Genomic DNA, 25,290 nt, shown 5'->3' with positions numbered 1-25,290 from the left:
TAAAAAAACCTCTAAGTGTAACCTGTAAGGAGGAGCTGCATCGTTAAGGTTGCCTGTTCCAACTTGGCCTGATGACCCTCCCCCAGCAAAGTGAACCCCACTACCAGCAGCTGCCTCACCCTGGCTTGCTCAGCTGCTTTACCTCGAGCACCCAGAACTGAAACTAAGCCCACCTTTTAAATCATGGGGGTTTTAGAAAACAGCAACTTCTCTGTTTTTGCTTAGTTTGGATGGTCTTGAGATGATGGGTTGAGTTCTAGGATTTACACAAACAGCACTGCACCCCACCACCAGTCACCAGGGCTATCCACTGAGCAAAGTAGGGAAAACAATTTATTTAACATGCAGCAGAACAAACGCATTTGAGATGTATATATACAGTCAGGGCTGTTCAGTATGAAGCAGGAACCTCACCCTACAGACAAGGAACATTCATAGTTTCGTTTCCAAAGCTTTTAACAACGCATTTCCACCCAGCAAGACTACGGCCCCTTTCCATCTGGCTGTAGGCGCGGGCAGTGCGCTGCCGCTAACACTGAGAACAAAGCTGCTGCAGAAAGCACGTGCGCTCTCCTGCCTTCCCCCAAGTCACAGTGAGTTTCACCTGTAGGCATCTATAGCAGTGAAACCTTCCTCAGGACACACTGCCGGGACCTAAGCACTACCCCCATGCCTACTGTGTCTAAAGTGCTGGCAAGAACAGGTCGGAGGCAGAAAGAATTCTCTCCTTGTCCACTATCCCAGTCCATCGATTTAAAAGCACTTTAAGGATCCAAACAACATCCCCATCCCTCCCGCATCAGAAGCTGACAAGGCTGGGGACTTCACGAGCTTTGGACCATGAGTTTATAGCAAGTTCCTCAGCTGAGCTTTGATTTCACCTTCAGGGCCTCTACAACTGCCTGGTGCCTCCTGTGATCAGGACCTCAGGCCTTGGAACCTGCTGAGTTTTTCACCTCTAGTGATTTTTACTTTGCAACACAGTAAAGAAAAATTCAACTACAAGTAACTCGGAGCTGCGTTTGCAGTAATGGGTTTTACAGCCACCATTAATTTTCCCACACCAGGCCAGGGTCTCTTCCTGTATACTGATCTCAGTGCATTAGGTGACAGCTCCCACTCGAGGTTTGGCAGGACCTGGTTTCCAGCACGGCTAGAAATGCTGAGCTTATGCCCAAGGACCCGCCCTATCTGTGCTTTTGTCAATAGATGTTAAAAAAACCTGTTAATTTAGAATCGTCTGTCTCCAAGCTAGCTGAGGCACTGCTTGAGATGGGCAATCAAGAGGGAGAAGGAAGGGACTGCTAGAATCAAGTCCCAGTGATTTAAACCTAGTTACTGTGAGACTGTAGCTAGCGGGGTCAGCTCCTCTGCCCCCCATTAGCGCAGAACACTGATGTCCAGCAAAACTGCTTTCCCCCTTGGAGACAATTGCACTTAGCCACTTAATACAGGGAACAGCTAAAACAAGGCATTAAACCCAGCACATGCATCACCACAGCCCAGTGGAGCCTTCCTTCCTTTCACTGTCTGCTCGCTTCTATTTAGATATCCTATAGCTCTATTATTTACATCTTGTATGTCATTGTACTCATCTGAATAAAACACAGTATTCGACTACAATAATAATACTGCCTGCATGAGGGGAGGCGAGAGCCATCTCTCCTTATCCCTGGATTCAGTCACTGCACCTGATCAGCGATTGTAAAGACATTTCTGCCCTCCAGGCGCTGTCCTCCACCAATACTGACGGCTCCCTTCCAGCCCCACTTGCCTCCTCACTACGTATTTCCTCTTTTTCCCCACACTATGGAATGCAATGAAAGCAGAAAAATAACCAGTGTAACCATCTGCATACAAAACTGAGCCCCAGCTACCCCCAAATGTATACAACGGGGAGGCAGCTGGCAGTATAAAATAAATATAACAACTAAAGAAACAGCAGTGTCGCACAACACAGAGCGAGGGTCTGCTTACGTTGGCCGTTGGGAATGAAGCAGCGGAGGGGGAGGAAGGGAACTAAGTGCCATTTCAGTGTAAAAAATAAGCATTCCCTCACGGAGCCAGCATTATTGCTCAACATGCTTAGCGGGTCCGGTCTGGCACTGAGGAGGTACAAGTCCGAGGGAGGGCACGTGTAAGGGCTCTGCACTGAGGAAGCTCACGGTGGCATCATTACCCCACCAGCCTGTAGGTATCTCTGGACAGCAGTACAGGAACAAGCCAACTAAATCCCCTTCTGCTGACAGGTCTCCCCTCAAAATACAATAACTTCAAGTTTACTAGAGTGGAAGATAGAACCAGATTCACCCAGAGGTCAAGATAAAAGCAGCCAGCACTGCCTGTTACTGGCTGCCACTCAGTTCATGCTTGGCATAAATGTTCCAGGACCCCTTCAATGGGGGGCAAAACATTCTGGACTAAAGCTACAAGCAGAGTGGTCAGGACATGTAAACAAAGCTGAACATCACCAGTGGATAGCATGTGTGTCCCTCCCCACGTCACATTCATTCCAGGCCTGTGGGATCCTTTCCTGGTCCTGTCACAGAGTCTCTGTCAGTGTCCTAAGGTCATAGATTCCCCCACTGCTCTACCGGGGGAAACTGATCCACTTCGCCCACCTCTGTGCTGGGCTGGTCTCCCAGCGTGAAGGTCAGTCGGTATCTCAGCCTCACCTTCTCCTGCAGGAAAGACAAAACCCAAGAGCAACATCAGAACAGCCCCAGTTGCTCTCAAACAAAACTGTTTCAGCTCTACAGAGAGAGTAAGACTTCTGTTGCACAGAGCAGGGGGAAGAGGGCCAAGGCTAAGTTCACAGAATAGTTCAGCTATTTAGCAAACCTGAGTTATTTACCTCACAGTTTTTATACCGCAAAAACTTTATTGCTTAGCATGGAACAGTAGGAGAAAAGCACAAATGACCTGTGATAAGAGTTTGCACCAGTGAGCCTGAAGAACGCTGCTGGAATAGTTCAATGTTTTCAAAATTAAATTCCTCATTATGTGGAGGAAGATAAAACAGTTCCTGGCTGCAAAATCCCTAGTAAAACAGCAAGCAGGAGATGGTAACAGTCTGTGATGAGGGCAATCTCCATGTATCTCATGAAGTTTTTCAACAATCCACAAAACGCCCCTGACATTCATCCTTTTGGATCTCAAAGTTTTCAGCTGATACTTTAGGGACCCTTTTGCTGTAATTCTCAAGTAGTAACATCTAGATTTCTCAAGTAATTAGAAACTATTTCAGCATATCGAGCTTTATGGAGCAAGGTACTTCAGTGAGTAACCACAGTGAGGAAAAACAGCTACTCAGATGCTCCCAGCACAATCAGCAGAAAAGAGTTCACCACGTCGTTTCACTAGTCACAGGTACATCCTCAAAGAATAATGGAACAGACACAATCTGACATTTGTCTGTTGGTTCGGGTCTGTCAGGCTATAGCCTCAACACAGCAAAAAAGCATTTCGACAGCACCAGCTAATCTGACATCAATCTATCACCAAAGCTGGGCAGTTCCAGTGCACAAGGGAGCCAGACAAACTCCTGACACAGCTCTGACTGCTGCCTTTTAAAGCTGAGCCCTATACGACCATTGCCCTTTTGCTGGGAGAAAGCACAGGTCCTTCTCACCACCTCTCCTCGCTGACAAAGTCTGTTAAGGAAAAGCCTCCCTCTGGCCCTGAACTGAAGCACCGCTGTTATGGAGTAACCACCTCTGGAGGGCAAGTTAGGAACAAGCAGCTGTATCTGCTCAAATGTTTGGTCCAACCCCCCTGTAGAAATCAGCTTACATCAAATTTGTCTGACAAGGCCAGGGTAAGTCTCACTGCCCCTCTCACCTTTGTAGGGTTTGCCAGAAGCATGACTTGGGTGATGGCAGCAGGTGGCTGGATGGGATTGAATGGAGACAGCTCTGTGCCAGAGGGTGGTTGTAACTTCACTTTCATGGACTGCAAATGAAAAAGAAAGTGGAACCTCAGGGATTATCTCCTACCTTGGGGACAATGCAAGATGCATGCACAGGCTGGGGACATAACAGCATACAACCAAACTGAAGAGAATCAATCCACATGCGAGGATGAGGAAACGAGAGGCAGCCCAGCCTGCACAACACACTAGGAACAAGTAGACTGACAAGTCAGCCCAGAGTAAAAGTGAGGTGAACACCAACAGCACCTTCCTATCTGAGTGCTCTCGTGTCAGAGGTTTTAATGTGAACACCTTCATGACAGTAGGCAGATCTTAGCTGAGACTGGGTGAGTTTTCAAAACACAAAGCTGGTCATCCAAAATTATCTAGGTGCAGTAAGACTAGAATGGAACATACTGCCAGATTTAGGATATCTGTTCAAAAATTCTTATTCTAAAGACCTCAAAGGTGGCTCTATCCATGCAACAGTCCTGTCATGGTGCTATCTGAGCCACCTTCATGGACAGGCACAGCTGCATTGAGCTTAGGTAGCAAGAAAAACAGAACACTAACTTCCAGCAGTTCTTGACTTATCCTATTCAGGGTTCTCTGCCTATGACAACCACCTTTATGTTTTGGAAACAGGCAGAACACAGCCTGTAGAAAGGCAGAACCAGTCTGTCCCACGTCCCCGAGTTCAGACCCAGGCCTTCCCAAACACTTTCCTGTCGGCCTGAGCCACGCACCCCTACCTTTGGCACGGCAGCCTGCAGCACGATGTTCTTCACAGGAAGCGGTGCCGTGTTCAGCATCGAGACCACCACGACCAGCACATCCGACCTGCCTGGCGGGCACTCCCTGGCAAAGTGCAGGAGGATCCGGAAGCCGTTCTTGTCGTAGGCTGTCACCGGGAGGGCACTGCCTGCCGCGGGGAGAAGGGCAGAGGAACGCGGGTTTATGCTGCAGCAGATGGTCTGCAGCAGCATTAGGCAATCTGTTTGACTGGGACATCTCATCCTTGCCCTCTGCTTCATAAGCTTTGTCAGGAAGCTTTGCTTTTAAAAAATGTTCAGAGAAAGGTGAAAAACCTGAGATACTTACTGGGTTTAATGGATTCCAAGGGAACATGGACATTGGCCAAAGAAATTTCAGGTGCTTTCATGGGACTGCCTTGCTGCTGGAATGATGCTGGCTGGAAGAGAGGACTTCCTGAGCCAGCAGTGCAGCTGCTCGGGAACGGAATTGGAGGGGCTCCAGAGGCAGTGGCTGGCAGCCCTGCGGGTGCAATTAATGGGGCAGAGGTGACAGTGGTTGGCAAAGTAACCCCAGGGAACACCGAGGGTGTCGCCATGCCTTGGGTGGCAGTCCTGCAAGAGAGACAGAAAAAACATCAGAAATTGAGCTGAAAGTGAAGTGGATATTTCACCACAAACCAAGAGATAACAGCACATCACCAGGACAGAACAGTGGCCCGGAGCCAGACTGAAGTCTGTGACTCGGGATGGTGTCATGTCAGAAGGAGAGCTACAAGGAAATGGGTGGTGGTAGGGTTAGGTGTCACTTCTCTAAGTCAAGAAGAAAGCAGAATCCCACCTTGGCAAAGGTGGGCAAAGGCCTCTGCACCTCAGCAGCCTGTTCAACTTTACACCACACGTTTGTATCAGGCAACAGCCCAGCTGCTGTGCTCTACCTGGGAGTGCTGCCTTTCCTCCCCGAGGTGGGACCCTCATATCAATTTGTAAACTGAAACCCTATGAGAAGAAAAATCCCAATCACACATTTCTACCAAATCAGAGAGCTGAAAGTCTGTTTGTGAACGTGACGCTGCAGAAAGTTTGACTTTCTAACTGCAGAGAAAGCAAAGTCCAGGACTTTTGGTTACCCTTTGGCTTCTTCAAGGAGTTGTTCCAATGCATCCATCTTATGTGGCATATTGCTCCCCACGGATGAGCTGAAGTACCCAGGAGCAGCTGGAATAGTTTTAGGAGGCCCCACAGGGGCAGGTGGTCCAGCAGAGAATACAAATGGTGCTGAGTTCGGTGCTGGAATGCTGGGAGCAGTCTGAGAAGCTGTGAAAGCAGAGGGCAACGTCACCGACGTTCCACATGTGGTCTGTGATGTGTGATGGAGAAGAGGGTTCCCTGCAGGGTTGCAAGCAACAGTCACCATCTTCGGATTAAAGAAATCCAGGTCCAACTGGTCATTCTGAAAGAGAGGACAAGCAGATGCTCTAACTGCTGCCTGCTGTTGTAGAGGTGGCACTGTTACAGAGGGAGAGAGATTTACCGCAAAAACAGGTGCTGGGTGGCAAGCAGCAAAGTCTGTGGCCTATGTCAGGACTACATCTGATCTGTAATTTAAGCAAAGGAAGTGCTAACATCATGGGGGACAGATGGGAAACTGAGAAAGCCAGGTTCAGGGATATCTACTCTGTTTAGACACAGCTATCCCAGATTTTAGGGCTAAGTCTGTCCCTCAGGAACAGCTGCCCCTCTGCCTGTATGTGTGATCACACAGTTCTCCAAGGTGACAGAGTGTGTCCCAAGATGTCTCACCAATGACAGCCCCTCCCTCCCCATTCCTTGAGATCCTCCTTTGTACCTCAAACATGTTCCACTGATTGTTTTCTGATGTCTCCTTCAGTGCTGTAGGGGCTGGGTCATTCAGGCCTGAAAGGAAAAAAAACAAGTAGGTGACTGGGGGAACAAGTGAGTTCGGTGTCATCCCTTGGCAGTTGTTTCAGAACCATCAAACTACTTGATTCAGCTCTGCCAGAGCCCAAGAACCTGATGAAAGACTGAAATGGGCTGCAAGTCTATGATGAGGAAAAGAGACTGACAGTCACCCCTGCACGCAGCTCTTCTAACCCTTCCTGATCTGCAGCATCTTCTGCTGTTCCTGCCTGAGCTCCACAGGCATTCTGCAGGCTCCTATACACAACCCCTCTAAGGCACCTTGCTCTTTAGCACAGCCACAGTCAGGGGTGAAATCTGTACCAAACTGCAGCCTGCATGTCCAAGCACCCACAGAGATCTGACTGCAGTTACACTCAACCATTACTGCACTCGCAGCCTACTCTGGGAAGATCAGAGTTTTCAGTACTGACACTGACCAGTCTCATATTCGGGACGATGCAAGGGAGTGTCCCTGGACTTCTCTAGAAACCAAAGGCCTCTCATGCTCCTTTTAGGCATGCCACATGCACAGCCAGCCCTCACAGTGAAGGAAGAAAGCAGTCTTTGTTAGGCATGGATTGAGTAGCCCTTTTCTGGGCCCCTCAGCATCTTACCTAAGCACAGAAGCTCCTCATCCAGCAAGGAGAGGGAGTTGGCCGTGCTGCTCTGCTGAGCGGGTGCGGCTTCCACTTGGCTAGAGGAACTGCTCCGCAACTGGGTGAACGTCTGGGGAGGAGGCGGGAGAATGGGGATCTCGGCTGGGGCTGGGGCTACTGTGGGGGCTGGCGTCAGGGTGGTGGGTGGCATTGGAGGTGGAGGGGTGCTGGTGACGTCCAATCCAGCAAGGTCAATGAGGGTGTTGAGATTACTTGTGGAGTTACTCCCTGCAGCGGACAGGAGAAGAGCACTACTAGGAAAGAAGGCAAAAGGCTCAGAGCAAACCCAAAGTACAGAAGCAATGATCAGAGATGGTTTAGATAACACAGATCCTCATTTAATCAGAGCTTATGGCCACATGCTTTCCACCTAACCATTTACTGCCCACAAGCTACTGAAATCAACCCAAACACTTAGGACACTTCTATATGAAAAGCAACACCGGCTCCAACCACTGCTCCTTCCCCAGGGCTTCAGGGTACCATAACTGGTCATCTTTTCAAAATCTTCTGAGGTCAGATGAGGCTTTGGGAGATCCTACAGAACTACAGTAAACAAAGGCTACCACAGAGCTAGAGAGCTGAGGAAAATCTATATGGTCTGGATCTTCATATTTAGGACAGTCTTGTCCAGTAAGATGCTGCCGGGCAGCATTATGCACCCCTCTACTGCTCTCCATGCAGAAAAGTTTAAGTGACTCCCAGACGGTAGTTCTGCCACACACACGCCCAGAGCTTTCAATGGCGAAGCTGAAGTGTAAAGCAGGCAAATGGCCTAAAGTCACAAATGGAATTGCTGGCAAAGCCAGGAACAGAACCCCTGGCCTGGCTCCCACAGTCCTGCTCTTGTCCTTTTGATAAAATCGTTGTCTTCTTACACCTCACCATTAAGAAACAGGACAAATGTGGAGAGGAAAACATACAAGAACTTCTAGCCACAAAAACTGTTCAGATGCAGGTTTGCTACTGATGGCATCAAAGGTTTTGATTATACAAAATGAGCAATGGAAAATGCAAAGCTGCAGCACTGTTGCTCATGTCCAGAACTGTTTATCCACAGCTTATGATGATGAGTCCCCCTCTGATTCACAAACTGTTGGCCACAAGAACCATCAATAGCCTACTTTACCACAATTAACAGGAAACCCTGTCCAACAGACTTGCAAGATTCAAAAATTAAACGGTTGGCTTCCCAGGAACTCACCTTCCACTACAGGCACCACAGGGAGATCCACTTCACCATTGATCACTTGCCCCTCTATTATTTTTTTATAGGAGTTTATCACACGGGATAAATTGTCACTGGCCTGCAGAATATCCCCTATGTGTAGAAGAGACAAAAATGACCTCCGAGACATCAGTCACTTTGCTCCCACTAAATGCTGAGAGTAGTCAGTTATCAAATAAATAATCAAGCAAGAAAAAACATAACTATCTGGCTATGAGCTCCATTACTCTCTGTCTTTGCCATACTTCTCTAAGCAATATCCTGATCTTTCTAGGTCCATGCACATTTCAATAACAATGAAAAAATGAGTCCAAGGCTTTGTTCCCTACAGCAACTCCCCTTCCCTTCTCAAGCAGCAGCAGTCCCCCATTATCACCCCCAGCCTCCCTAACCACCAACTCTACTGTCAAGTCCTTGCCTGAATTTAAATGATAAGCATAAAGAGGCAAGGGTCTTGTCTTTTATCTGCCTGCTCAAAGCAAAGCACATCCACAGTGAAGAGGCATCTTTACAGCAGCTGTTCCCTTGCCGAATCCTTGCAGTCTCAGGTCACAAAAGCAATTAAAAAAGGAGAAGTGTAGCTTAGTTTACCCAAACTGCTGTCATTATCCTCTGTCTCACTGGCCAGCTTGAATAATGTCCGTCTTTTAGTTTCACACCTTTCATAGAGCTCCTAGGAAGACAGATTAGGAGAAAGGGTTTCATCAGCCAGAAGCCACTGTCAGCAACACCAGCCAGCACAGAATGGCTGCCCAGGCATGCACTGGAAAAGCCCAGAACAGAGAAACCAGTCTCGCTGTGCTGAACTTGCCAGTGTGACTGGCCAACCAAGATCCCCTGCCCCCGCCCTATGAGCAGACCTGTGCAGCATTACATTACCCTGGGAATCTAAACACAACCTGCATTTTCAACACAACATCTCTCAGTCCCGCCTCACATCAGCACTTATGGCCAGGAATGTTCATTCTTTCTTACAGTAACCCCTAAAAGCCCAAGGAAGAGCAGAATTGTGCTTCAACAACTATGCTTCAACGGTGCTGCAGCCACTACTCGGAGAGGCTGCAACCACAGAGAAGAAAGGTGGCAAGAAAGAAAATGTTTCACAGAAACAAACGAGTTTCTTAAGCTTCTTACCATAGTTTCAGGAGCTTGTTGTTCAAAATGAGTAGTTTCAATTTTTTAAATTAGATAAGGTGCAACTCTCCAAGGCCCTGTGCCCTATCCAACTGTCCCTGGTGGCTGTTTTGATTTTTACTTTCTTGGTCTTGTCCCAACTTTGTAATGCTAGCTAAAACTCTTCCTTTGAAGGGGAGGACAGGACATATCTTCTGCCCCATTCAGCCTTTAGTTTATCCATCCACAGTGCTGTAAGAGACAGTTACAATCTGCAATCAGTGTGTCCCAACAGGAGCAAGAATTACAAACTGCAGCTTCTTGATTCTGCCACGCTGCATCTTTGAAGAACAGCTGTACCTCACTTCAAGCATGTGCAAAATCGAGGTATTACCCACTGAGTCCTTTGGTAAAAGCTGTTAAAAGCATGGTTATTTTCTTTCCTGCCGTTTCCAACAACTGCTCTTGTTTCTCCCTGTTGCTCTCCATTTTACTGCACTGTTTGTAATTCTCTGCAAAACTCAAGTCTCTAAGAAGAAAAGACTGAGTGCAGGATTTCTGGGAAGAAGGAGCAGCTCAGACCCACCTTCATGAGCTCCCTGTCAGCCTCTGATGAGTCCTCTTTGCTGTAATGAACCAACATCTCATTCAGCAGCTTCACGTTGTTATTTACTTCCTCCAGCGTGTGCATGCGTTTCGTCACTTTTTGAATGCGAGCCTCATCCTTCAGGGTATAAGACACAGACATAAAAAGTGAGTTTCCCTGTAAAGGTCCACAGTACCACAACAGGTATTACCTGTAAATCATGTCAAGTACTGTCTATTTAAGGTTTAGCTAGGAAAAAAAAAAACAACAACACCCACAAAAACCCTCTCCATTCATGCGAAGCTTTGCTTAGTTTACTGTCTTTTCACCACCATTCTGAAATGATAGAAAACCCTGTATTTCCAAAGTCTCATTAAACAGACTTTAATGTATAATTATACCACTAAAAATAGAAAAGTTCCCAAAAGTTCCTTCCTGACCTTTTTGGAAGACTTTTTTTTTTTGTCACTTGATGCCATTTTACAGAAAAGATGTGTTTCAAGCAAAATATTTACTAGGAACAAAAAGCACTCTCTGGTAGAAAATGTTCACTCTGCTCTGATTTGAGATTCCAACTAAAGATGTAGGACAGTCTGCCCTGGGGACAAGAGAAGCTTGAATGGAAACATTTCAGTAACCTATACATCCTCTTCAGTCTAGAAACTATCCTTTTTTTTTTCCCCAGGATCACAGTGAGTCATTTCCTGGACTCCAGAGTTTCTAATGACTGCCATGGGTGGATGCATCACAGCTCTACAAACAGGAAGGTGTTTCCATGAAGGCTGCTTGTGAGAAGACCCAGTCCAATGACTCAGTCCTCAGTATCCAGGGGTGGTATTGTGGTGCTCCCACCCAATCCTGACATGAAATACCACCCTGAGTGATGAGAATGTAGTTAATTATAACAAGGGGCATTTGATACTTGCCCCTTCTTGCCCTGTCCTCCACTAGAGACACCAACTGTAGAGATCTTTGTGATATAAATTTCTCTCAGTTGTGAGCTAGAGTCAAAATTACAACACATTCATATCACAAAGAGCCCTACTAAATCATCAAATGGTACCCCCTTTATGCTGGTAACCACTGGAGCAGATGCAAGTTAGCCTGTTAGAGGTTTTTAAAAATAATAGAAGTCTGGATGTCGCTGACGGTCAGTCTCATTCAGTGCCCACAACTTAATTAAGGAATGTATTAACACAATGATCCCAGAGTGTGAAAAACCCAGGTTCTGCCATTTACATGATCCTAAAGCTCTCCACCATTTTGCAGTCAAATTGCTTAAAACATGGAAAGCAGACTGCTGACTGGGACCAATCCTACAGGAATTTCTTACCTCTTTTACCATAGATTTTATAAGCTTGTTGGCCTCTTGTAAATCATCTGGGTTTTTGCTTTTCAGCAGTTTGGCTAGAAGCTGTAAGTCGAGAAGAGGATATTCAGGAAACAAATAAAGATCCTTTGGCAAAGGAAAGCAGTGAAAGGAATCTAAGTGAACAATTTAGGGGTAAAGAGATACAGCCCAGTATTACAAGGCTTACACTACTTTCATAGTTACAGTGACTTCAGCAGGACTCACTTATGGTTTATTATTTTATGTGAGTTGTTACATTTTTGCTTCTATACAGGACATATACTGTGAAATCTCAGAGACTTCTGACACTAGGCAATTATTCCTCCCGTACATCATTTCTGGTCCTGTGTGTGAAATTCTCTGCCTTCCAGTACTACAGCAGGATGGTACTTTTAACCAGGAATAACCTCATAATGGTAACACAGACAAGGCCTTAACTGGAACTTCGGGTTAGGCAGGTGAAGAAAGCAATGAGTTCTGTGAAACTACACACCACCATCCCAAAAATAAAAGCCAAATCAGCATACTTTACTTCCTTATTCTAAATGTGCATTTGTCACTTTGCATTAGTGATTATGATAAAAGTCTTCACTGCACCTTGGACTTCTCCTCATCATCAAACACAGGGTTTTTGGGACGAGGCGGTGGAGAAGGAATCAGGGTTCTGTCTGCAGGAATCACAGGATCAAACATAACGATCCCTGAAAGCAGAAAGGGAACCCACACGGGTTTGCACATGCAGTCACACCAGGCAGTGCACCCAGATATTCACAGGCTGCTATCAAAGCAAACACACAGCCAATCTGTCCACTGATACTAGCACACTGTTCTAATGAACAATATAGGAGCAAAATCACGGAGCATGCTAGCTGGAAAAACAAAGCAAGTTTTCTTTGATAAAGGCTAAAGCCCCAGCAAACGTGCCCATACTGCTCCTCTAATAGCTCAGTACAATCAATAGCTCTCCACTACCTGTCTCTCCCCCTTTCACTTTAGCTGCTGAACCACTAAGCGAGCCCCAGACAACCCAGCTTTGTGCAGACTCAAGGGCATGACATTTGTTTCTATAAATGAGCTAAGCAGGGAAGCAGACAGCAATGCAAAATGGGGTGATGAGCAGACTCCAAACCACAAGTGGGGAAAGAGCTAAGCTTCCTGCTCGTTCCATTGTCAAATCCTTAGATTTGTGCTCTACCTCAAGAGCTTTCCTGGAACCAATTTTTCTTATGTTGAAGCCGCACGCTTCTCAGCTGAGCTTTTTTCACTGTGCCTACACAAGAAATTTGTATCAGTTGAACTAAAGGTACAATTGTAAAGCGATCCAGTTAAAAAAACACAAAAGGCTACATGGAGGTTCTTACTTCACTACAGACCTGTTCAAATCATTTAATAACTAGTTCCAGAAAAACTCAAAAAAGGCTCTGCAAACCGAAACAAAAGCATTTGCAAGGTGTCTCATTTATCTAGTTAAAAAAGCCAACCCAACCCAGCCCAAGGCATTTAAATACAATGAGAAGCTTTTCAGGGAATTTCTCCCTTGTTCTATCTCCCCTCAGAGCTTGCCTTGACCCCATGTAATTAGAAGACGTATATTTTGTGACACCCCTGCTTAAAGCACAGGTGGGAGAAAATGCATGAACAAGCAGCTGACTTCCTACCTTGTCGCTTCAGCATGTAGTAGGCATCCTTGATTTTGGATTCTTCTGGCAATGCCACTGTCCAGCTATACAGCAATTCAATGACTTTGGTCTTCACCTTCTCTGAGACTCGGTCCCCCAGGTACTAAAAGTGGAAAAAAGATCTAAATTCTCCACCTTCTTTTTTTTTTTTTTTTTTAGAAATAAAGCCCAAACCCAGAGAATGAAAGTTCAGTGATATACGTTAAAATGTATATAATAAAAGTTCCAAGGTGATCTACTATACATCTTTTTAAGAGGAAAAAATGCTCCTCTAATATATTTGAAATAACAGTAAAGAGAACCTCTGTGATTATCTTCAGCAAAAGAAAAAGCAGTTATTCTGTTGGTGTCAGGATTTTGCTATTTAAAAACTACAGCAATACAGATAACCACTCCCTCCCCTGACTTAATGGGAAAGAATCTGGGAATACTTTGCTGCAGCAATCATGCCATGGGGTGCCTCTATTTTTCACCACCTTAAACTGATCATGAACGTTGAGGGACTTAGCCAGGCACTCTACACACCCAGCCAACAGTAGAGCAAGGACTAGAATTCTATGGTGTGCTGCCAAGTCTCTTGTTTCAACCTCTGCATCACACCCCTCTTCCACTAACACTGGAGTTTTGTTTGGTTTTTTAAAGAAACACAGGACAAGCTTTAGAAGTCCTTGAGTTACATGAAGGATTAGAACAGTACAGAGACTATACACTGATGGTAAGGAAGCAGAGCTTATTGAGAAAAATAGTAAGCAAAGCATAAAAAAAACCCCAAAACTTAGCTCTTTAATATAGGCTAATAAATGCAATGAGCAAAAGAGAGCACTACAAACATTTTAGATGTTGCCTGTAGCTTATGGAGGCCAAACAAAAAGTAAATACAGCTCTAAGGCTCAGGGACTAACCTTTGGAGACACAACTTTTATTAACTCGTTTAAAAAGCGAAACTTCCCTACTTCATTATGAAATCTTCTCCCACAATTCTTCATACAAGCTTCTAGCACCTGCATTCAAGGAAGAAAAACAGGCTGAAATGAACATCAAAACTCTTCGGTAACAGTGTAGCTGTGTTCTGCTTTATAGGGGAACTGAAGGACCCATGTCAGTGAGACACATAATCCTGCTCTGCGATACAGGCATGAATCTCCCATCTTTAGGGGTGCCATGTCAAGACAGGTTGGTCTCCCACCTTCAGCCACGTGTATATATATGGGTGTAAGTTATCTCACCATTAGGTCTCGTAACAATGAACACAAATCTTACCTGAAGGTAACAAAGCAAAGCAGCTGAAACTAAACCAGAGTTATTTCTGATTGCTCTATTGCTAATGAGCAATCTGGACACTTCAATTACGTAACTGTGCCCCCTCTCACTGTCTGCTCCCCCCAGCAGAGGGGAATCAGGGCATTCAGAACTAGCCCCAGCTAACCCCACTGACACACACTGTGCCCCCTCTACTCTGCACAGATGATGTCACATGATAGATAACTGGATTTAAGAGGAGGGGTAAGGACTACCTACTGTCAAGGCTTGGACTGCCTCCCATTCCTGTGGCGACTGGATTTTGTGAGCCAGAAGTCTCACAGCTATCTGTGGCCTGAAACAAAGGAGAACCCCATTACAAACAAAGCAAGTGAACACTTTCACAAATTCTACTATTTAAACGAGATGCCTTTTACATAATTAAAAGAAATGCCATTTAGTTCTTTTCATCTTTCCATCAGTGTACAAAGACTAACAAGAAATATTCAGGGCATCTTCATAAGCCCGGGTGTTTGCACATATAAAAGGAAGTGAAGGCTGGTAGTCTGAGCCAGCAATTCCAGATTCCTGCTTGGGAGGGTTCAAACAACTCTCAGTATAATCCCCAGCCCAGGAAATCACTTCATTTCTCTTGCATTAGTTTCTTTTTTTGTAGAACAAAACACTTCTTCCTTAGCTCACAGGAATGCCGTGACCCAGGTTTCCCCAGTTAAGCCTTGTGAAGATTTTAAATACATGAAGCCCCCATCAGGCACTACGAGTTATAATCCCATTTTACAGACTGGGCAAACAGACTGAGTTTGGATAGATGAGAACACTGCAGCTGCAGAAGCTGACATTAGAGGCAGATTCAGAATCCCCTTTTTTCCTAGTGCTCTGTCTGTGCATAAGCCACGTTGCCTTTCACAAAAGCGAAACCACACTCCGCAGCATCTTCCTTCTTTTGTAGACAGATCTTCCTTGTGGTATCAGTATATATAAAAGAAAACATGGAATTCTGATGATCAAATGATGTATTTTAAACTGTGAATCTTAATTTATTAAGTCTAGAGACACCCACCCTTCAAGTTCTTTGTTGATCTGGTCACAGAATCCAATGATGTATTCCCAGTCTTCTTGCCTGTTAGATGGGTTAGTGGCTTTATCTTTGGTAAGGGAAAGAGAACATATTACTAATCAAGCAAAAGAAACAGTATAAAAGGTCATGCATTTCCTAGAGAAAAGCGTTTGACATCTGTTGCCAACTATAAAAAGAGGAGAAAGAAGTTCACACATGGTATGTCTGTTCAGGGAAAAGGGCATGTCCAAGTTGAGACATCCAAATATCCAGAAAAAATCACTGCTTTCCAAAAAACCAGGTGCCAAATCTCAAGTACTTAGAAACACACTCTTTCCATACTCTAAATGAGAGTACAGGATAAAATATTTAAGCTCACACAGTTTCCCTCCGCCTGAAATGCTACCTCTTTCTATTTGGCTGTAACATTAAATTCTTTAAAGGCTAAACCCTCACACTTTCTACATGGGAAATTATTTTTGTATTCCCTGGGAGTTTTGTAGACGTAAGGGCTGGAACATCAGATGTTTAATACAAGTCATTTAGCATTAACACTTGTTTTTAGATGATTTGTTAGATGCCTTAGCATTTCTCCAGGGAATTATGAACTGAAATTTATTATTGTACATTGAATTGTTCTTGCAAGTAACAGACACCACAGCCTGTACTGATCAGGAATTCAAATCTTATATGCTCAAACTGAGAGACCGATGCTCTACCAACTGGGCTATTTCAGGCTCCTGAAGGATCCTCCCTCGGGTACCAGGGCCTCACTTATTGTACTGATTGCATAATAGTGAGGCTATCAGCATCTTTTTTTGTTATGAATGCATCTTCTCCATGTATTCTACTTAACTCTGATAGAGCATCGAATTTACACTAGACAGGATTCCTGCTTTAACCTAATTTTCCAGTCAAGATGACTAGACATGATGATTTTTCTTTCTTGTAAGGGAAGAAACAACACACTGTAGCTATATATCCAAGGGCTGGCATTTAAGAAGCCTTCCTCAAAATTTTAATACAATGGAAAGAGATACAGAAAAGAAAATATTGCTTTGGCAGATAGTACAGAGCAGGGGATGAAGGACAGGAAAAAAACAACACCCTGTACTTTTATCATAAAGCACAACAAAATAAACACATGCTACATAACAAATTGTCATTTTAATAATCATTAAAACATACCCTTTTACCTTTCCACAGGCAGATAAAAACGGCTGTCAAACATCTCTGAAACGTCACTTTCACCTTAGTCCTCCTACTCTGGCAGTCCCTACAAGGTTCACTCATATTTTCCTCCTCACAGAAGGACAGTTGTAAAGAAAGCATTTTTGTAAATTGTTCCTTGGATTGCATCTGTAAAATATTCCACAGAGGTGAATCTCTGTGCCTGCTGATAACTTCCATGGGAGCCTAGATAAGCAAAAGGCAGGGCCAGGGAGGACTAACTGTAGGATCACATCTTGTACTAGCTAAGCTACCAAGCTATTTTTTGAACTCAAGAGATTCAAGGGAGGCTTAGTTTAAAACACAGCTGCTGCAGAGCCAACAACTGTTCAAAATAGCTGTGGCACTTAAACCTTATTACTACACTCACAACTGCTGAACACCCTGGAAGCATCATGGAATCGTGGACTTACAACAATCTAAAGGCTTTTCATGCAAGTCAAATGGCATCGGGTATGGTTCGGTGCTCCAAAGCACCTCTGCTGCTCTGCAGGCCTAGATGAAAAAAATACAGTTCTTGCTGGAGTTAATGGAATTTATTTAATAAATACAGGAAGAGCACAAACAAGTAAGGACACTCAACCAAATGAACTCTTTGTTGGTTGCACATCTTGAAATTAGAAAAGAGATGTGGTAAGACATGTTCCAAGTGCTAATTTTAAAGCTGTTGCCAACATCTCCAAAGATTTCTTGGAATGACACTGGATTATTTCACACTCTCAGATTGGGTTCAGACTCATCTGAGTTTTTGCACCAAAAGCTCTCACATAAACACAGTGAAGTCTCAGAAGGAGAGAGAGTGATTACTGAAGGGAAGGTACGTTCCACATGAAGAAACTCCCTATTTCTAACATTCATAAAATCTCCATGTGAAACCCTAGTTCATAAAAGTTAATAAGCTTGATCAGAAGTCCTGCCCTGGCTCTGGAGATTGATGTGTTTCCATGATACAACACAACAGATCGTATGGCTGCTCATTACCAATCTCAGTACAGCCACATGAACACAGCACCCCAGGTCAGCTAAATTACTCTGCTTAACCTTTTCTGGACATCCCTACCTGAAGCTGCATCACATCTACCAAGGCGTAACTTAAAATCCTCTATTTTTTATGCAGAATCTTAAAATGTGGGCAGGGAGCCCCTCTGCAATGCCTTTGAAATATGCTTCAACCCTTACATGAAAGGACTCACTTCAGAAAGGGGAGTTTGGTGCTCTGGAATATCAAATCCTTGGCTTCTCTGTTGAAACTGCCAGTAAAGGCCCATTTGGTACTGGTTATAAAGTTTCCTTTCAGAGACACTTCTGTACCAGGTCCCAACTTGAAAATCCCATCTCACATCGGCAACCAAGTGAATGTGAATTAGCAACCTGGGAACAAAAAGCCTCAGCACTACCCCACAGTCCTGCCACCATCTCTGAAAGCTCGGAGGCAGACGCTGCTGCGCTTAGGACCTAGAAAGTTGCTTCACCTACCCTAAGCACCAGAGCCATTCAGCCCTCAAAAACGCTAACGAGTCAACATTCAGATGCATCAATAGATGTGAAACAAAGGTGCTTATTTTCTCTATAGATAAACCACACTGGAATGCAGAGAACCACAGACCATTAATTGACTGGTAATGAATGCTTGTATTTTCCTGGGTTTACTTTTCTACTGAAATGAGACAAAAGCCAACCCAACAAAGGTTTTCCCCAGGTCAGGCTTAGGATATGAATTGGGAATCCCCAGCCCAAGCATGTCAAGTCTAACAGTCAGATTCTGTTTGTATACCCGGGAGGAGAAAGAGAATGCTGACCCATGACAATACAGTGGAAAAAGAAATTAAGACAAACATAATATTTTATCTATCTGCATTTATTACATAGCTGGCCACTGCCTAAGCCTGACCTGAGTGGGATACAATAAGCTTCCTTTCGCAGTAGAAAAGGCAGCACTAAAGTCAAAGGATCCAGCTGTGTTTGTACAACTGACATTATTTTCTAACCTCCTCTATTTCAGCTGAGTGCAGAAGAAGAGCCTGCCGGCAAGGAAAGAATAGAAAGCATCACCTTCTCCCATCCCAGCTGCCTGAAATGAGGCAAGGGACATGAAGATGCTAGATCATCCCTGGCTGAAGTGCAGATCTTGCTGCAGTATTAGGACACGAGGATGATGTTACTTCATGAGTCTATGACTCCACCTGATGACAGAGACAGTGCACTGTGGAAGGCTTTATACCACCAGTACAGAAAAAAATAATCATTGGCAATAAGAAATTTTCCATCTTTCCATGACTGGGAAGTTGGCTGCGATGCTGAGCAATTCTGGTCCTTCCCTTTAGTAAGGGCACAGCAGGTGCATGCCCTCAAGGTTAGCATCAGACACAGCACAGCTTTCTGATGGTTACAAGAAAAAAAACCTCAGGAGGCCTGGTGAAAGCACTCATACGCACCAGCCTTTGCACTCTTGCCTTCCTGGTCTGCACGACTCCTCCGGTAATTTACGTACACTAAATGCTCCATGCTCCCCTACAATGGGAGGAGCAATATAATCACAGCAGCGCAAATCACTGTAGCAGTGACCTGGCATAAATGCATCCTCTTCAGTGAGAGCACTGAAAAACCAAGCCTTGAAAAATGTGTACACCTCTGCAATCAGGATCACTGCAATGTTTCTTACAGTGAGTAAGACCTTTGCAACACTACCCTTTAGCATATGTTCTCCAGTGCAGAATATCCTTCCTACTGCTTGGCCAAGGAGAGATAACTTCTCTCTTAACTTCCATAATTAAAAAATAACCCCACAAAACAAACAGTCAGGAAGCTTTCCAGGCTATACAACCTAAAATATCCTTCCTACTAGAGATATTTTCACACACAAACTGAACTTGGTGAGTCAGTTCTCCTCCGAGGAAGATTAAAAGGAAGGGATGTGGGTGTTTCTTCATGTGTCTCACTGGCTACAATAAAATATATTGACAAACTGTGGGAGTTCAGAGGAGGAGCAAAAATGGTGAGGGGACAGAAGGGATTGATCTAAAATGAGAAGGGCGAGCTGAAAGCATCATTTAGCCAGCAACTCCTAGAATAGATGATGATACCATGTATGCACTGGAATTTTATATAAAAATGCCAAGAAAGAACATGAAATATTTAATCTTGTTTATGAAAGAATAATTCCAAAACAACAGGTTTTATACGATAACGTGTTTAGGGTAATGACCATCTTCTGCTGTTTGCCTTTTGCCCGACTACTTAGGCACTTCACTGACCGCTGTAATCAAACAACTATTAAAAAAAGAAGAAAATCTAGGCAACAAGCTAGCGATGTGCAGGATAACCTCCCAGGGACAGCAGCAGGAGCCCCTGTGTGTGGAATATACAAAACCCAATTATAGTTGTGACTGATTCATTCAAGAATCATCTCCTGATCTGCCGGCGCTGGGTCAGGATCCTGCAGTGCTCGGTTCTGTACAGCCAACAGCCCAAACGCCAGCCGACTCACGGGCAGCACGGGCAGACACACAACGAGGAGATACTCAGCAAGGGCCGTAGATGAACAAGCCGTGTTTTGGGTTTTTTCCCCCTCTCTAACATTTAAGATTCTGTGATAAAAAATACTTTATCTTGACAAAGGATTTTTAAATATTCCAGTCTGTATGGAATGGACATCCATAACTCCTACCCTGAAACTGCAGCTAAGCATAAAGCAGAATTTGTCTGCTTGAAAATCATGGTTGTATAACACACGAATACAATTTATTTGAGAAATCCCTACAGTTCTCAACCTCAAACAGCACTAGGGCTCTACACCTGGCTAACCAAAATCCAGGCGAGAGAAGAAGGGACAGCAGAGACCGACACGTACCACGAGCCTTTATGGTCAAAAAAAAAAAAAAAAAAAATCAACAGCCTTACAGGTGTCGAGCAAGGTGAGCTACAAACCCGCCCTTTCCTCACGCCTCCCAACCAGCAAATTGATTAAGAGACCCAAACCGCGGCTGTGCCCTACAACCACAGCTCTGCCCCTCTCCCTCAGGGATGCTGTCGCGCCGAGGGCGCTGGAGGCCAGAGCGGGCGGGCCGGCGGCACTGACCACCGGGAAGGGGACGGGGGGAGGCCTCAGCTCCTGCCCCGCGCCGGGAGGGCGCATCCGGGGGTCTCTGCTCTGGGGGGACCGTTCCCGGGGTGCTCACACCCACCGCAGCCTCCCCCGGCCGGCTCAGGGGCCCCCGCCTCGCTGAGGGGGGCGGCGGGGAAGGGCGGGAGGAGGGGGGCGGCGAGGCGATCGGAAGGGCCGGGGCTGAGGGGGCCCGGGCCGAGGGGAGCGGGGCTGGGAGGCCGAGGGGCCCCGGCCGGGGGAGCCGCGGGGCTGAGGGGAGCGGGGCCGGGGGTACTCACTCAGCCACGACTCCAGGCTCTCCCCTTCCGCCTCCGCCATGTTGCCGGCCCGGCCCAAGGCCCCGCCCCGGCCGCGCGAGAGCCGAGCGGAGGGGGGCGGGGCCTGTCGGAGGACCGCCCCCTCCCCGGGCGCGGCCCCGCCCCGCGCGCGGAGTGGCGATGGCGGCGCCCAGCGCGGCGGGGCTGAGCCGGCGGCTGCGGGCCTGGCTGCCCCGGTAAGCGGGGCCGGGGGAGCGGGCGGGGGGTGCGCGCTTCACCCGCAAACCCACGGGCAAGCGGCGGGGCGTTCCCCGGGCCAGCTGTCCTCTGGGCTCGCGCGTGACTTCGCCGTGGGCTGTCCGGGGAGCCCGGCCTCTGCGCCTGGGAAGCCGCCATGCTTCTCTCCAAAACACGCCAAACAGCCGCCTCCTGCTGAAAAAAAATGAGTAAAATTCCAGTGTAAGGTCTTTGCCCCGCTCCCAGGAGAACAAAAGAGTGTTTATTCAAGCCTCCCGAAACTTGGGAGCTCACGGTGCGGTGTCAGGCCTGTGGGCCGTTCGGCCCTGGGGAGGCTCGTCCGTGGGTACAGGCAGGGCCTGGCAGGGAGGCGAGCTCAGCGCTGCCGGCCCGGGACTCCCAGTTCAGCCCATCTCTTTGGCGTGGGCATTGCCCGGTAGTTTTGCAGCAAAACTGTGGGCCTTGGTGTTGATTTGTGCCTCTTGCTCTGCTGCAGTAGAGGAGCAGTGATGGAGAGGAAGGTGGAGATGCCTCTCAAGTCTAACATGTCCTGAGACGTGTTCACATCTATCCACATCACCGTCACAACGGACCATGTGCGTAAGTTTACAGCCCTCCTTCTCCTCTTGTTTGTTGCAGGCTGACGCAGGTGAGATGGAGTCGCTACAACCCCAGTTTTGTAGAGCCAGAAGTGAACAGAGAATTGTATCAGAAACCTTGGGAGGAGCTGTCTGAAGAGGAAAAGAAAAAATTCGAGCTTAAGGCTGTTCAACCTGTAAAAGCTGCTCCTCCCAGTGTCTCCAGCTCTGTGTTCAGCGACCCTATGGTCAGGTCAGAGAAAGCATCATCTCCTCCTCTGTTACAGCTAGGTCCCATGGAGCCAATATGCTTGGGAGCTCTGCTGTCCTCCTCAGCCTCACTGCCTTCTGTTACAGCACAATCCCTTTATTTGGGTTAATTTTTTCCCACAAAGCCAGTCCGTTGACTGGCAGTGATTAGAGATAATTACAGCAATTCTAGCAGGACCCAGACTTAACCATGGGAGCAACATAAAGGGAAGGGGCTTATTTCTGTGGGTGATAAAATCAGAATTTAAATCAGATTACATTTGGCTCTGTGTTTACAGTAAATTCACCAACATGATGATGAAGGGTGGAAATAAAGTGCTGGCCAGAAGCCTCATGTCTCAGGTGAGAACTCATGTTTCTTCTCACTATTATGTTAAAACAATATAAAATGGAAGGCTGGGACATCAAGCCCACTGGAATTAGGAGTTAACAGAACTCAGGTCATCTCTGCAGTCCTAACATATTTCTCTCTGCACACACTCTCACTGTTATTTATCTGATAAGATGTACATTTTGTACAAGCCCCAACCTCAGTCAGCTCTCACACCAGGTGGTGATAGCTTAATGGCATTCTCTCTCCACTCCTCAGTATCTCTTGGACCTTATGTACTGCATAAACTCAGAGAATACCCTTAAAAGCATAATCTTCTCAAAAGATCTTCCTTCCAGCTCTCTTTCATGCCTTCTGTATAACTTGCCAATGAAGTCCCACAAACATGTCACCTATATGACACAGCTTTGACCACTGCTCAGACCTACAGTAACTGGTATTAGCTGATCGTCCCATCTGGTGTGTTCCACCCTTGAAAGCCCTTGAAATGGAGATATGTGTTGCCCAAGTGTTCTCTAAGTAACTGCTGATTCCTTGTGACAGAAGAACACAGGCTCTGGGCTCCTGAGTCCAGGCTTTGAGGGAAAGGATGCTTAGCACACAGAGACCTGTATTCTTGTCTCTACTTTGTCCCTGCCCTTCCCTGGCTTCTGGCCCAGGTTTGTGCTGCTTGGCCTCCTCACCCCAAATGCAATGTCTGATAAAGAGACTGAAGAGCTGGAAGAGGAGGAAGTAAAACCTGAGTTAGAGAATCCTCGACTGGCCTGTTGTCTATAGAGCTAGAAAACCATCTGCTCAAGTGAAAAGGGAGTGCTTATAAAAGTGATGTAACTTCATGGAGTGGGATAATCTGTCTGCATGTCTCCTTCCTTGTCTTTGTCCCAAGACTCTAGAGGCCATTAAGAGGAAGCAGCTGGAGAAGTACCACAAAGCTCCAGAAGATGAGAAGGACACAATTGAATGCAATCCTTATGTCATTTTCCACCAGGCTCTGAAAAACTGCCAGCCCATCATTGGGCTCAGCAGCATCACTAAAGGAGGCAAAACCTACCAGGTGAAAGGGGGGGGGGGGGACCTGGGAGCACATCTGGTTGGGAGAGAATTAGCTAGGGAAGCAGATGAACTGGTTTCCGCCCCTTCAGCTCAAGCTTTCCTCTCTTTTGAAAGAGCCACTTTGCAGACTGGATTAAAACAGCACCTAGAAACTCTGTCCAAGATCAGGACCCCAGCCTGTGAGCGTGGTGGTTCCCCTGTCAGCAGCGGTCTCTGCTTCTCTGACTCGATAAGAGGAGCATGCGGCTGTCCGAGGTGACAGAGATCAGTGTCAGGCAGTAAAAGAACTGGCAGTTTTAGGACTACCAGTCCCATTTTCTCTGCTGCAGCATGTTGCTTGGGTAGAGGTCCCAAAGCCCTGGGGCAGGTCAGCATGGCAGAAAAGGTCAAACTAGATACAGTGCGGTGTTTAAAATGTGAGAACAATCTGTCCCTGAGTATGAGCTCTGCAGCACTTGAGACCTGATGGAGAAATTCCTGTAGAGGCATTTCTCTGTCATTGCGTGCAGGGGAGCGGTGACCACCTCCCATCTCTGCTAGCACAGACCAGCCTGGATCCAGGTCCCAAGCAGGCCAGAAGTCCTTACAAAGGCCAGTGTCTGCCGGCAGTACCCAAGGCTGATCAGAATTTCTGTTCTGGTGGCAGTAGCCAGTTTCTGTGGACACAGGAGGTGAATTGGCACAGATCAGTCATTGGGAGCTGGTCTCACTGCAGAGCACAGCATGCTGCCACTGGAGTTGCAGCATGGTATAATCTGCAGGTGTCCAGCCGGAGCTGTGTGACTGCTGGGAAGAGCAGTGACCGCAGCCTCGCAGTGCGCTAACTGCTACGGTTTAAACCTTTCCCAGGTCCCAGTCCCTCTGAAGGACAGTCGGAAGCGCTTCCTGGCCATGAAGTGGTTAATCACTGAGTGCAGGGAGAACAAGAACCGTCGGATGCTGATGCCGGAGAAGCTCTCCCTGGAGCTGCTCCAGGCCTTCAACAACGAAGGGCCCATCATCAAGAAGAAGCACACACTGCACAAGATGGCAGAGGCCAACCGGGCTTACGCCCACTTCCGCTGGTGGTAGGGACTCTGCCCTGGACACGGTGCCACCAGCCCCACAGCCTGGTGAGCAGAGCCCCAGGGCCTGGGAGAAGCTGGGCAGAAGAGGGAAAGGTAGAAGATCCCTTCCAGACGGCTTCTGAACTAAACCAGGGAAAGCTCATCTGATCCCCACAAGGTTCACTGCCTTTGTGCTTGTTTGGATGGGGAAAGGGGGAATCTGAAAGAGTTACCGACCCCTGCACGGATGCTCTAGTTATTTCATATCACTTTCCTGTGAAGACAAGCCTTAGATGTTTTCCTTCGAGCAATGATGTACAAAATAATCTTCCACTTACCTGTTTCCTGGGGACTTGTAAGTCTCTCTGCTCCTGTAATCGGCAATGTTTTTGGCTGCACAGCTAAGAGCAGAGCTGGATTTTTTTTTTTTTTCCACATTATAACCAGCCTTAGTGGGATTGGTATGAAAGGCAATAAAAGGCCCTTTTTGATTTTTCGTTTTGGTCATCAGCAATGTTGTCTGCACAGATTTGATGGGAATGTTAACAGAAAAAAATAAAACCAGTTTTATGGGGAAGGTTTCTCGATTCCAAGCCTTTGTCTCTGTTGCTTGAATCTCACACTGCTCTTTCCAGCTACCCTGGTTGTTTAAAGCCACCCTGACACCC

At 46.4% G+C, this 25,290-nt stretch overlaps 2 protein-coding genes across 5 annotated transcripts; one reads left to right on the top strand and one right to left on the bottom strand.

Annotated features, from left to right (window-relative positions):
* Positions 1-89: 89 nt before the first annotated feature.
* On the bottom strand, positions 90-21,184 carry GGA3 (golgi associated, gamma adaptin ear containing, ARF binding protein 3). Of its 3 annotated transcripts, XM_074922302.1 has the most exons (18): positions 21,129-21,176; positions 17,159-17,240; positions 15,519-15,603; positions 14,717-14,792; positions 14,101-14,199; positions 13,178-13,301; positions 12,117-12,220; positions 11,502-11,582; positions 10,169-10,306; positions 9,061-9,142; positions 8,446-8,562; positions 7,200-7,469; positions 6,512-6,579; positions 5,793-6,115; positions 5,012-5,277; positions 4,663-4,832; positions 3,841-3,951; positions 90-2,681 (listed from the first exon to the last, which is right to left on the bottom strand). In XM_074922302.1, exons 2-18 carry the CDS (start codon positions 17,193-17,195, stop codon positions 2,571-2,573), a joined length of 2,262 nt encoding a protein of 753 aa, XP_074778403.1. In that variant the 5' UTR covers positions 17,196-17,240; positions 21,129-21,176; the 3' UTR covers positions 90-2,570. The 3 variants fall into 3 exon arrangements, with proteins under 3 accessions (XP_074778403.1, XP_074778402.1, XP_074778404.1); XM_074922301.1 differs by lacking the exon at positions 17,159-17,240 and having other exon boundaries at positions 21,129-21,184; XM_074922303.1 differs by lacking the exons at positions 14,101-14,199; positions 17,159-17,240 and having other exon boundaries at positions 21,129-21,184.
* On the top strand, positions 21,167-25,209 carry MRPS7 (mitochondrial ribosomal protein S7). 2 transcript variants are annotated; one of them, XM_074922307.1, is made up of 6 exons: positions 21,167-21,218; positions 21,316-21,343; positions 21,984-22,175; positions 22,471-22,534; positions 23,410-23,577; positions 24,426-25,209. In XM_074922307.1, the coding sequence occupies exons 1-6, from the start codon at positions 21,167-21,169 to the stop codon at positions 24,645-24,647; spliced, it is 726 nt and encodes a 241-aa protein (XP_074778408.1). In that variant the 3' UTR covers positions 24,648-25,209. The 2 variants fall into 2 exon arrangements, with proteins under 2 accessions (XP_074778408.1, XP_074778409.1); XM_074922308.1 differs by lacking the exon at positions 21,167-21,218 and having other exon boundaries at positions 21,250-21,343.
* Positions 25,210-25,290: the final 81 nt, after the last annotated feature.

The sequence above is a fragment of the Athene noctua genome, chromosome 18 (assembly GCF_965140245.1).
Source record: "Athene noctua chromosome 18, bAthNoc1.hap1.1, whole genome shotgun sequence".
NCBI classification, from domain to species: Eukaryota; Metazoa; Chordata; class Aves; order Strigiformes; family Strigidae; genus Athene; species Athene noctua.
The sequence above is the reverse complement of the archived record's forward strand: the minus strand, read 5'-3'. Positions and strand labels throughout refer to the sequence as shown.

Coding starts and splice junctions, on each gene's coding strand:
- MRPS7 (XM_074922307.1), top strand. CDS start 21,167: ATGTTGCCGGCCCGGCCCAAGGCCCCGCCCCGGCCGCGCGAGAGCCGA. Junction 21,344..21,983: donor CTGCGGGCCTGGCTGCCCCG/GTAAGCGGGGCC, acceptor TGTTTGTTGCAG/GCTGACGCAGGTGAGATGGA. Junction 22,535..23,409: donor CCAGAAGCCTCATGTCTCAG/GTGAGAACTCAT, acceptor CTTTGTCCCAAG/ACTCTAGAGGCCATTAAGAG.
- GGA3 (XM_074922301.1), bottom strand. CDS start 21,168: ATGGCGGAGGCGGAAGGGGAGAGCCTGGAGTCGTGGCTGA. Junction 12,221..13,177: donor CTACATGCTGAAGCGACAAG/GTAGGAAGTCAG, acceptor TTCTGCTTTCAG/GGATCGTTATGTTTGATCCT. Junction 11,583..12,116: donor ATGATGAGGAGAAGTCCAAG/GTGCAGTGAAGA, acceptor CTCGACTTACAG/CTTCTAGCCAAACTGCTGAA.